This window comes from Ursus americanus, chromosome 33 (assembly GCF_024610735.1).
Source record: "Ursus americanus isolate L20-20 chromosome 33, mUrsAme1.1.p, whole genome shotgun sequence".
Taxonomy (NCBI): Eukaryota; Metazoa; Chordata; class Mammalia; order Carnivora; family Ursidae; genus Ursus; species Ursus americanus.
The window spans coordinates 30,992,013-31,004,654 of NC_142159.1; the positions used below are offsets into that span (position 1 = coordinate 30,992,013).

A 12,642-nucleotide genomic window follows, 5' to 3' on the forward strand; every position below is an offset into this window, starting at 1 on the left:
GTGTGCGTGAGGCATGGTGTTGGGGTGTCTTTTGTGGCTCTATGTGGTGTGATTGTGAGTGTGTGTGTGTGTGTGAGAGAGAGAGAGGGACAAAGACAGATAGAAAGACAGAGAGACATAGACAGAGAGACAAAGACAAAGAGAGAGATGACCGAGAAAGAGAGACAGAGAGGGAGGGGGAGAAAGAGAGAGAAAGGTGTTTCTCCAGGAGATATGTCAGACAGATACTGCATGATGTCACCCTTCTCCAAAGCCATGTCATCACACTGCGCACTTTAGAGCCTTACTGCAGTGGGTGGCCCAGCAGGGGCACTTCAGTCCATGCTTGGAAACCAGCTGGCTCCATACACCCCAGCCTCATGCCCATATCAAGCAACATTCCATGAATATTCTTGAGCAACATGAGGAATGTGCTGACGGGTACTCTGTGTCCTAGATGCCTTGGAGGAAGCCCTGGATCCCATCAAAGGAGACAGCGCCGGAGGCACACCTCTCACCATGGTGAGCTAGAAGTTCTTTGTCCGAGGAACAGATGTTGCTTTCTTGGTTTCTTTCCAATCAAATTCAGATGAAATTCAGACAGTATACTCTGTGTTGGCGAATTGAACATAATACTAAAACAAAAATCATTTTCCTAATGTCAACTGCTCGTATATGGAAATGAAATTATTTTTATATACAGATTTTATGTAAAAAGCTATATGTACTTTTGAGATTCTACATATGGAACTTCCCTGGTGGGGAGAGCGTTGAGTGGTTGTCTCTGCCAACCGTTAGCTGATTCGAGAGGACATTTAGCATTGGCGACACCAAACGTGGTTCTAAACGCTGTGGAAGGATCCTGTCCCTCAGTAACACTTTCTCCTGCTTGGATGAAGCATTTTGTAGTCACCGTCCTGAATGGACTGGACAGACATGTCCCCCAGGAAAAACAACTTCCTAAGGCATCCAGTTCACTTACTTTGGGGTGGTTGGACTCAACCACTGTGTTCCATCTGGGTTCCTAAAGTCATTGAGGGAAATAAAGCTCATGCAGACAGACAGTGTGTAGCATGACCTGAGCCTCACGGTGTCCTCTTTTCTGTACCTGCAGGTGACACCTTCAACCATCACCAGCGAGAGCGGTACGTATTCTGGAATCAGCCTCTTCCTGAGATAAAACTCTAGATGTTAATGCAGGTGGGGCATCCTTGCAATCCTCAGTCTGGCGAGCCGCCCTGATTGGGTTGTGGGGGTGTGGGGCACCAGAGATTTCCCAGGTGAAAAAATGTGTCCATGTGTCTACAGTCCTAGGAAGCCATTGTATTCCCTGTGTGTGGTGTGGATGTGTGTTCATGAGGCTTGGGGTTGGGGTTTCTTTTGTGGCTCTATGTGGTGTGATTGTGAGTGTGTGATTTTGTGTGGGAGACAGGGAGAGACAGACACAGACAGAGAGATGCAGAGAGGGAGAGGGAGAGATGGAAAGAGTGAGAGAGAGATTGCATATGTCTCCAGGAGGTGTATCCCACTGCCACTGCACAATTCCCATTGTCCACATTCTCAAAAAGAAAGAAAGAAAGAAAGAAAGAAAGAAGAAAGAAAGAAAGAAAGAAAGAAAGAAAGAAAGAAAGAAAGGGAAAAGAAAAGAGAAGAAAAGACAAGATGAGATAAAGAATTCTCATCACAGGGCACATATTTTAGCCCTATTACCGCGGGAGGCCCAGCGGGGCATACAGCCCATGCCTGGGAACCAAATGCCTCCATATGCTCTAACCCCATTCATAGTGAGCAATACTCTTCGAGGCATTCTCTTTTTTTTTTAAGATGTTATTTATTTGAGAGAGAGTGAGTGAGAGCACAAACAGGTGAGAGGGGCAGAGGAAGAGAGAAAAGCAGACCCTTGCTGAGCAGAAGCCCCATCCGGGACTCGATCCCAGGACCCTGCGGTCCTGACTTGAGCTGAAGGCAGATGGTTCACCGACTGAGCCACCCAGGCTCCCCTCCCCGCATCATTCTTGAGCAGCACCACCAATACGCTGACAGGTACTCTGTGTCCTTCTAGATGTGACTGATGATGGCGCTGTCTGGTCCTGGCTGTATCAGAGGATCCCAGAGGAGGAGGGCCTGCCTCCTGACAAGGTGAGCTCGCCTGTCTATCCCCGAGGAACAAATGTTGCTTTCTGGGTTTCTTTCCAATCAAATTCAGATGAAATTCAGACAGTATACACTGTGTTGGCGAATTGAACATAATACTAAAACAAAAATCATTTTCCTAATGTCAACTGCTTGTATATGGAAATGAAATTATTTTTATATACAGATTTTATGTAAAAAGCTATATATACTTTTGAGATTCTACATATGGAACTTCCCTGGTGGGGAGAGCGTTGAGTGGTTGTCTCTGCCAACCGTTAGCTGATTCGAGAGGACATTTAGCATTGGCGACACCAAACGTGGTTCTAAACGCTGTGGTAGGATCCTGTCCCTCAGTAACACTTTCTCCTGCTTGGATGAAGCATTTTGTAGTCACCGTCCTGAATGGACTGGACAGACATGTCCCCCAGGAAAAACAACTTCCTAAGGCATCCCCAGTTCACTTCTTTGGGGTCGTTGGACTCAGCCACTGTGTTCCATCTGGGTTCCTAAAGTCATTGAGAGAAATAAAGCTCACACAGACAGTGTGTACCCTGACCTGGGACTCATGGTGTCCTCTTTTCTGTACCTGCAGGGGACAGGAGCATCTGGTGAATGCGGTACGTATTCTGGAATCAGCCTCTTCCTGAAACAAAACTCTAGATGTTAATGCAGGTGGGGCATCCTTGCAATCCTCAGTCTGGCGAGCCGCCCTGATTGGGTTGTGGGGGTGTGGTGGACAGGAGATTTCCCAGGTGAAAAAGTGTGTCCATGTGTCTACAGTCCCAGGAAGCCATTGTATTCCCTGTGTGTGGTGTGGGTGTGTGTGCGTGAGGCATGGTGTTGGGGTGTCTTTTGTGGCTCTATGTGGTGTGATTGTGAGTGTGTGTGTGTGTGTGTGTGTGTGTGAGAGAGAGAGAGGGACAAAGATCGATAGAAAGACAGACAGAGATAGAGAGAGAGACAAAGACAAAGAGAGAGATGACCAAGAAAGAGAGACAGAGAGGGGGAGAAAGAGAGAGAGAGGTGTTTCTCCAGGAGATATGTCAGACAGATACTGCATGAGGTCACCCTTCTCCAAAGCCATGTCATCACACTGTGCACTTTAGAGCCTTACTGCAGTGGGTGGCCCAGCAGGGCCACTTCAGTCCATGCTTGGAAACCAGCTGGCTCCATACACCCCAGCCTCGTGCCCATATCAAGCAACATTCCATGAATATTCTTGAGCAACAAGAGGAATGTGCTGACGGGTACTCTGTGTCCTAGATGCCTTGGAGGAAGCCCTGGATCCCATCAAAGGAGACAGCGCCGGAGGCACACCTCTCACCATGGTGAGCTAGAAGTTCTTTGTCCGAGGAACAGATGTTGCTCTCTTGGTTTCTTTCCAATCAAATTCAGATGAAATTCAGACAGTATACTCTGTGTTGGCGAATTGAACATAATACTAAAACAAAAATCGTTTTCCTAATGTCAACTGCTTGTATATGGAAATGAAATTATTTTTATATACAGATTTTATGTAAAAAGCTATATGTACTTTTGAGATTCTACATATGGAACTTCCCTGGTGGGGAGAGCATTGAGTGGTTGTCTCTGCCAACCGTTAGCTGATTCGAGAGGACATTTAGCATTGGTGACACCAAACGTGGTTCTAAACGCTGTGGTAGGATCCTGTCCCTCAGTAACACTTTCTCCTGCTTGGATGAAGCATTTTGTAGTCACCGTCCTGAATGGACTGGACAGACATGTCCCCCAGGAAAAACAACTTCCTACGGCATCCCCAGTTCACTTACTTTGGGGTCGTTGGACTCAACCACTGTGTTCCATCTGGGTTCCTAAAGTCATTGAGGGAAATAAAGCTCATGCAGACAGACAGTGTGTAGCATGACCTGAGCCTCACGGTGTCCTCTTTTCTGTACCTGCAAGGGACAGGAGCTTCTGGTGAATGTGGTACGTATTCTGGAATCAGCCTCTTCCTGAGATAAAACACTAGATGTTAATGCAGGTGGGGCATCCTTGCAATCCTCAGTCTGGCGAGCCGCCCTGATTGGGTTGTGGGGGTGTGGTGGACAGGAGATTTCCCAGGTGAAAAAGTGTGTCCATGTGTCTACAGTCCTAGGAATCCATTGTATTCCCTGTGTGTGGTGTGGGTGTGTATGCGTGAGGCTTGGGCTTGGGGTGTCTTTTGTGGTTCTATGTGGTGTGATTGTGAGTGTGTGTGTGTGTGAGAGAGAGAGAGGAACAAAGACAGAAAGACAGAGAGACATAGACAGAGAGACAAAGACAAAGAGAGAGATGACCGAGAAAGAGAGACAGAGAGGGGGAGAAAGAGAGAGAATGGTGTTTCTCCAGGAGATATGTCAGACAGATACTGCATGATGTCACCCTTCTCCAAAGCCATGTCATCACACTGCGCACTTTAGAGCCTTACTGCAGTGGGTGGCCCAGCAGGGGCACTTCAGTCCATGCTTGGAAACCAGCTGGCTCCATACACCCCAGCCTCGTGTCCATATCAAGCAACATTCCATGAATATTCTTGAGCAACAAGAGGAATGTGCTGACGGGTACTCTGTGTCCTAGATGCCTTGGAGGAAACCCTGGATCCCATCAAAGGAGACAGCGCCGGAGGCACACCTCTCACCATGGTGAGCTAGAAGTTCTTTGTCCGAGGAACAGATGTTGCTTTCTTGGTTTCTTTCCAATCAAATTCAGATGAAATTCAGACAGTATACTCTGTGTTGGCGAATTGAACATAATACTAAAACAAAAATCATTTTCCTAATGTCAACTGCTTGTATATGGAAATGAAATTATTTTTATATACAGATTTTATGTAAAAAGCTATATGTACTTTTGAGATTCTACATATGGAACTTCCCTGGTGGGGAGAGCGTTGAGTGGTTGTCTCTGCCAACCGTTAGCTGATTCGAGAGGACATTTAGCATTGGCGACACCAAACGTGGTTCTAAACGCTGTGGAAGGATCCTGTCCCTCAGTAACACTTTCTCTTGCTTGGATGAAGCATTTTGTATTCACCGTCCTGAATGGACTGGACAGACATGTCCCCTAGGAAAAACAACTTCCTAAGGCATCCCCAGTTCACTTACTTTGGGGTCGTTGGACTCAACCACTGTGTTCCATCTGGGTTCCTAAAGTCATTGAGGGAAATAAAGCTCATGCAGACAGACAGTGTGTAGCATGACCTGAGCCTCACGGTGTCCTCTTTTCTGTACCTGCAGGGGACAGGAGCATCTGGTGAATGCGGTACGTATTCTGGAATCAGCCTCTTCCTGAGACACAACACTAGATGTTAATGCAGGTGGGGCATCCTTGCAATCCTCAGTCTGGCGAGCCGCCCTGATTGGGTTGTGGGGGTGTGGTGGACAGGAGATTTCCCAGGTGAAAAAGTGTGTCCATGTGTCTACAGTCCTAGGAATCCATTGTATTCCCTGTGTGTGGTGTGGGTGTGTGTGCGTGAGGCTTGGGCTTGGGGTGTCTTTTGTGGTTCTATGTGGTGTGATTGTGAGTGTGTGTGTGTGTGTGTGAGAGAGAGAGAGGAACAAAGACAGAAAGACAGAGAGACATAGAGAGACAAAGACAAAGAGAGAGATGACCGAGAAAGAGAGACAGAGAGGGGGAGAAAGAGAGAGAAAGGTGTTTCTCCAGGAGATATGTCAGACAGATACTGCATGATGTCACCCTTCTCCAAAGCCATGTCATCACACTGCGCACTTTAGAGCCTTACTGCAGTGGGTGGCCCAGCAGGGGCACTTCAGTCCATGCTTGGAAACCAGCTGGCTCCATACACTCCAGCCTCGTGCCCATATCAAGCAACATTGCATGAATATTCTTGGGCAACAAGAGGAATGTGCTGACGGGTACTCTGTGTCCTAGATGCCTTGGAGGAATCCCTGGATCCCATCAAAGGAGACAGCGCCGGAGGCACACCTCTCGCCTTGGTGAGCTAGAAGTTCTCTGTACGAGGAACAGATGTTGCTTTCTTGGTTTCTTTCCAATCAAATTCAGATGAAATTCAGACAGTATATTCTGTGTTGGCGAGTTGAACATAATACTAAAACAAAAATCATTTGCCTAATGTCGACTGCTTGTATATGGAAATGAAATTATTTTTATATACAGATTTTATGTAAAAAGCTATATGTACTTTTGAGATTCTACATATGGAACTTCCCTGGTGGGGAGAGCATTGAGTGGTTGTCTCTGCCAACCGTTAGCTGATTCGCGAGGACATTTAGCATTGGCGAAACCAAACGTGGTTCTAAACGCTGTGGTAGGATCCTGTCCCTCAGTAACACTTTCTCCTGCTTGGATGAAGCATTTTGTAGTCACCGTCCTGAATGGACTGGACAGACATGTCCCCCAGGAAAAACAACTTCCTACGGCATCCCCAGTTCACTTACTTTGGGGTCGTTGGACTCAACCACTGTGTTCCTCTGGGTTCCTAAAGTCATTGAGGGAAATAAAGCTCATGCAGACAGTGTGTAGCATGACCTGGGCCTCACGGTGTCCTCTTTTCTGTACCTGCAGGGGACAGGAGCATCCGGTGAATGCGGTACGTATTCTGGAATCAGCCTCTTCCTGAGACAAAGCTCTAGATGTTAATGCAGGTGGGGCATCCTTGCAATCCTCAGTCTGGCAAGCCGCCGTGATTGGGTTGTGGGGGTGCGGTGGACAGGAGATTTCCCAGGTGAAAAAGTGTGTCCATGTGTCTACAGTCCTAGGAAGCCTTTGTATTCCCTGTGTGTGGTGTGGGTGTGTGTGCGTGAGGCTTGGGTTTGGGGTGTCTTTTGTGGCTCTATGTGATAAGATTGTATTTTTGTGTGGGAGACAGGGAGAGTCAGACACAGAAAGAGAGATGCAGAGATGCAGAGAGGGAGAGATGGAAAGAGCGAGAGAGAGATTGCATATTGCTCCAGGAGGTGTATCTCACTACCATGCACAATGTCCATTGTCCACATTCTCAAAAAAAAAAAAAAAAGAAAGAAAGAAAGAAAGAAAGAAAGAAAAGAAATTAAAAGAAAAGAAATGAAATGAAAAGACGAGATAAAGGAATCTCTTCACAGCGCACACATTGTAGCCCTATGACCGCGGGAGGCCAAGCGGTGGCCCTCAGCTCATGCCTGGGAACCAAATGCCTCCATATGCTCTAACCCCATTCATAGCGAGCAATACTCCCCGAGGCATTCTGCTGCAGAGGTGAGGTGAGAGGCACATCCTGGAGCACATTTCTCTCTTCTCCTCACCACATCCCTTATACTGGGAGCAGAGCAAGACCTTCACTTGGCTCCATGGGAGAGAGGCTCATATGCAGCTGCCCGGAGACCCTCCCTGGCTGACGGGAATTCTAGAGGCCTGTGTGAAGGCTGCTGGGCTGGCAGCACACACTGCCTCTCACGGTCCCTCTGAGCTGGTCTCCTGGGACTGACTGGGCCCAGGACAGAGGCTCTGGGAAGCGGGGCCAGGGTCTTTGCTCCTGTCAGAGTCCACTGACAGCGACGGGCCTGGTCCCCGCATCGTGGTCTCGGCCCACCGTCGGACCTTCCATCCATCTGCTCGGGGCCTCCCCTAGTCCTTCCAGGTCTCAGGGTCTTTGGTGAACACTGCAGGTACTGGTGTTTATGTGGCCACACCAGCTGGAGAATGCCCATCCCCCCACTGACAGACTAGGGGAATTCGGACAAGTACCATTACCTCTACTGTCACACTCATCTCCTCTCTGGGCTAGGACACTTACGGGCTGTCATCAATTGGAAGTGTGTGTCAAGTGCCCAAGATGATCCCAGGCATGGGGCAGTCTACTTGATTTCCCAGCTGATGCTCACTCTCATGGCCCAGCATCACCCCAGGCCCGTGGCAGCCGCCTCCATGTTAGCTGCATTGGCTCATTGATCAACTGATTGACTAGGGAGCGTGTCAGTAAACCCATGATCATTCCTCCACTGTTCCCATTGCAGAGAACAGTCTGGTTGTTGGAGATGACAGGAGAAGGGAAATAAGGAATTAATGATTCAGGGAGAGAGGAGGGAGGGTAGCAGGAGGGAGCAGAGGAAGGTAGGAAATCATGGGGACAGAAAGTCATGGGCACCACCGTGGCTGCCTCTTAAAAGAATGGGCTGACAGGCACTGCTTCCTGGTCCCAGTTATGAAATCTGAGGGCTGGGAAGGGCCCAGAGATCCTGGACGCCTTTCTCATCAGTGAGGTAAAGGGATCACGGCCCCATGGGTGGTGAGGTGGGGGGACTGCGGAGCTGAGGGCAGCATTGAGTTTTGGGGTCGGGGACATAATCCCGGGGGCAGTGGCCTGAATCCTCACTTCACCCTGATTGTCCCCTTTCCTTTCCCAAGACCAGGCCATGACGATGGCCACTGTCGTCCGTAAGGAAGACGACTTCGCAGGATGCGAAGACTCGGACCCATAGATCCACCATCCGCATGTAATTTATTTCCTCTTTCATTTTTATACTCTTTTTTTTTTTTTGGTAAAGATTTATTTATTTTATTTTGGGAGAGACTGAGATGGCACGAGTGGGGGAGGGACAGAGGGAGAGAGAGGGAGACCCCAAAGCAGAATCCCCACTGAGGGCAGAGCCTGACATGGGACTTGACCCCAGGACCCAGAGATCATGACCTGAGCCGAAATCAGGAGTCACATGCTTACCCGCCTTTGCCACCCAGGCACCCGTCTCCTCTCTCTTACTGAGAAGGTCCTTTTTGTAGCTTTGGCCAAGTTCCTCTTTCCTGCTTTTTATGATCCTCCTCCTGCAGGACCTGGGCTCCTCCCGCACTTGATGTTCTTGGATCTTCAAATCTATCATCTCTCTCTTCAGCCCTGTCATTTTTGGGGCCCAAGGCATGAGATGCACAAATGTTCTATTTCTACCAACTGTCACCAGCTCTCTTGGGAATCCTCTAAACCTAACCCCTCTCCTCTTCCAGAAAAAAATGTCTGATGCTCATGTGTACATTCATCACAATCCGAATTCTTGTCCCCCACGACTTCACCAACGATGACTTGGCTTTTCAGGGCCAACTCTAGACAACCTGATTGGAGCAAAATCATTCATTTGAGAAGCATCATCGGAAAGGAGGAAGCCCAATGGGCAGCACATTTTGGATGCTATGTTGAGGCCTCCAAAAGAAATTCTGAATCCAAAGTTGTTTCACTAAGAGACCAGAAGGGTATATCCTTTTTGTTCTCTCCTGGACAGAACAGTGGCATACCTGGACAGTCATGGCCCAGGAGTTCACTGAAGGCCCCTCTCCTTTTTCCATGTGCTCGATCAAGACTGAAAAAGGAAATCTAAGTTTCCCTTGTAATTCAGTTCTTATACAACGTGTGAATGATCTCCGACTTTGTCCAGAGAACAAAAAAGCCTCTAAAAAGGGTTCTCTTTACTTGGCCAAAAAGAAATATAGAGTTTCACAAGAAATTACAATTTTGCTGGAACACAGTTCATTATTTAAGACATAAACTGTTTCAAGTGGGCAAAACATTTTCATCCTTCCATTAAAAGTAGCAAAACTTTCAGAAACCTGTGAGCTCCCTGGGTGCAAATACACACTAGCGATGATGGCTCTCCAGTCTATACCCTTGGGAACACACGGGCTCTCCCACTAAATGAGTAGCTGGAAGTTCCTTATCTCTAGGAATTTCACTACCCAGACTAGATTGCACTACCCTACTACGTGCAGACATGGCAGCATATTGCAAAGAGCCCTTGTAATAGTGCCCAAGGTTTTCACCAACAGCTTCAGGCCTCCATTCCTGAAATCTTCCTGGAAGCCTCTTCATGATCTTCAACCTCAGGCAGAGACATCAGAGAAAAACTGCCCTTACACATCCCCTGAAGGGACCCCTTCAGGTGCTGTTTAAAAACAAAGCAGTGTAACTCCTGGGAGTTCACCCTTGGCTTCACATGTCTCCACTAAAATAATTATAATAATTTAAAAAATCAGAATTTCACACAATTAGAGGGCTACTCAAACTGAGGTTTCTCAGAGATCCTCTGAAAATAGCCAGTCTTCAGAAGCAGGCAGCTGCCCCAAGATTTTCAGAACAGGCAAATTGTGATGGCTAGTGGGCAGTTTCCACACAAGATATTGGGTCAAGACTCCCATTTGATTCTTTTTCTGTTTTGTATCTGCTCAGTTAAAATAATTCTTCTCATTTTCCATAAACCCTTGTTGCCATTCACCCAGAATGACCCCTTTACTCCCGTTTTCTTATTCTAATCATTCTACTAATTATTACCCTTGATAGGTCAGAACATCCCTGACGTCACTCCTGGGTTTCTGACTGCTGGATGTGCCGTCCGTCCGTGGACCCCCCATGGTACGTCCCTCTGGGAACTTCCGATTTCATCAAATGAAATGAATCACCAAGGTTGGACATTCCAACTCCTGTGTCAGCTCCAAACCGAGGCCACTTGTGATGATTCAGGCACACGACTTGGAGGAATTGCTACGTCTGCCCCAAATGAGAACAGTGTTCCCTTTGGTGGGAAGTGCATAAATAGAAAAAGCCTGTAAGAAATCTATCTCTAGGGCGCCTGGGTAGCGCAGTTGTTAAAGTGTCTGCCTTCGGCTCAGGGCGTGATCCCGGCGTACCGGGATTGAGTCCCACATCGGGCTCCTCCGCTGTGAGCCTGCTTCTTCCTCTCCCACTCCCCCTGCTGTGTTCCCTCTCTCTCTGGCTGTCTCTCTGTCACATAAATAAATAAAATCTTTAAAAAAAAAAAAACAAGAAATCTATCTCTAATGTTGGCAAAAGCAACTGGTAACTCTTGGCATGTCACTTAATCTCTCTACGTTTCAGTGCCTCCCACTAGAATATGGCTTACAGCCCCTGCTCTGCCCCCACCCACCTCAATAGGGCTGACCTGAGGATTACAGGAGATGGTAACAGGTATTGTCCACGAGCAGTAAAGCATCCTCCCCATATAAGGCTAAGAGTGAGCGTCCATCCTATCTTGCTGTGGAGCCATCCACGTCCCCTCTCTGGATTCCACCACCACCAAGTGTCTACCTTATTCTTGCAGTCGCTCAGTGATTGAACACTTAGGGTGATTATGAAACACCAGTCATTTATTTTATTTTTCTTCAGGCTTTCCTTGTGTTTATTTACTTTTAGCCTCATAACATAATTCTAATAAGTAGGCCACAGTCACATTTCAACATCTCAGAACAGGCAAATGAGACACAGAGGGGTGTACGTAACTTTCTCAGGTGCTCGAGGCTCCTGCCTGAAGTCAGGAGTATCACCTGACCCCAAGCAGTGATTCTGAAAACTCCGCCTCTGGCCAAACAACAGGGGGCACCCTACCAATGACCCAGTTGAAGGTACTGTGGGGATGGACTCATTAGGTTCATTCAAGAAGAATGATGCTACTTCATTCAGTGACCCGTATGTAAGAGAAAACCATCAAAATGTGAAGCCACCTTCTTCTCTTCTGTATGCAAAGGCAAATGATCAAGTCAGTCAGTATCGCTGTAACTCCAGCAGTCAACGTGCATTTCTAACTCAAGAATGGGCTCACCTTTACCAGTAAACAACATCTTTAGCTAACGTACAGACCTTTAGCTGATGTTCGAACCAATATTGGCTGACACAGATCGTTCCCTGAAAGAGTGTTCTCGGATTTTAAAAAGTTAATAGGCATTATTGACAACAGGAGGTTTAGACAAATCTAAGAGTTGAACAGATAACATAGAAAGTTCCCATAACCCACGCCCCCCAACCCCAATTCCTCCACTAATAACATCTTATATGGATGTGGTGCATTTGTTATAATTAGCAAAACAATATCGATACACTTTTATTAACTGGAGGTCTAGAAAGGAATTCAATTTTGAAATATGCCCCAACATGGACGGACCTTGAAAAGATATTATGCTCTGTGCGATAAAGCATGGAGAGAAAGACCAATATTGCATGATTCCACTTCAGGGCCCTGAAACCCTGCCACTCCATGGACTTTGTGGGGAGGCCAAGACAGATGCCTTCCAGGTCTCCAGGGAGTCCAGGGTCTCATCAAGGCATGTGGCCTGTGAACAAGCAGATGGTGAGCAGAACAGAGAGTGGAGGGCACTCCTCACAGTTTGAGGGGCTGAGGAATTTTTCCTAGGTCGGCTCTGGGATGGCAGGTCCACCAGGAGTTGGCTGGATGGACCCAAACAGGCTCCTGCCTGTTGCTGATGAACAGAAGGGAGGAGAGTGCAGAGCAGAGAGGCCCAGGGGAGGCAAGCTGCTGTGGGTCCGACTGTGGAGCCATGGTCCTCAGGAGGGGCAGTGTGTCCCCCAGGGGACATTTGGGAGGGACTGACTGCGATAGGTGGCTGCAGAAAGGGACCCGGGAGGCCTGGAGGCTGACTGAGCACAGTCCATGGGGACGGTAACCGTTGTCACCACTCTGCCCTTGCTGTCACAGACCCAAGAAGCCCCTCTGCTGATCCAGAGCTTTCTGGGTTCGTGGGGCACACATCTATTGAGTAAACACAAGTTCTTTCTGG

At 47.8% G+C, this 12,642-nt stretch overlaps 1 protein-coding gene across 2 annotated transcripts; it reads left to right on the forward strand.

The window, feature by feature from the left end:
- Positions 1–1,891: 1,891 nt before the first annotated feature.
- On the forward strand, positions 1,892–10,670 carry LOC123776152 (uncharacterized). Of its 2 annotated transcripts, XM_087858322.1 has the most exons (10): positions 1,892–2,118; positions 2,708–2,732; positions 3,379–3,443; positions 4,039–4,062; positions 4,693–4,757; positions 5,352–5,376; positions 6,007–6,071; positions 6,661–6,685; positions 8,479–8,567; positions 10,394–10,670. In XM_087858322.1, the coding sequence occupies exons 2-9, from the start codon at positions 2,728–2,730 to the stop codon at positions 8,550–8,552; spliced, it is 348 nt and encodes a 115-aa protein (XP_087714448.1). In that variant the 5' UTR covers positions 1,892–2,118; positions 2,708–2,727; the 3' UTR covers positions 8,553–8,567; positions 10,394–10,670. The 2 variants fall into 2 exon arrangements, with proteins under 2 accessions (XP_087714448.1, XP_087714449.1); XM_087858323.1 differs by lacking the exon at positions 4,039–4,062.
- Positions 10,671–12,642: the final 1,972 nt, after the last annotated feature.

Excerpts from the sequence above, each read along its gene's own strand:
- LOC123776152 (XM_087858322.1), top strand. Across the intron at positions 4,758-5,351 it reads GAGGCACACCTCTCACCATG|GGGACAGGAGCATCTGGTGA; the intron begins GTGAGCTAGAAG and ends CTGTACCTGCAG. Across the intron at positions 6,686-8,478 it reads AGGAGCATCCGGTGAATGCG|ACCAGGCCATGACGATGGCC; the intron begins GTACGTATTCTG and ends TCCTTTCCCAAG.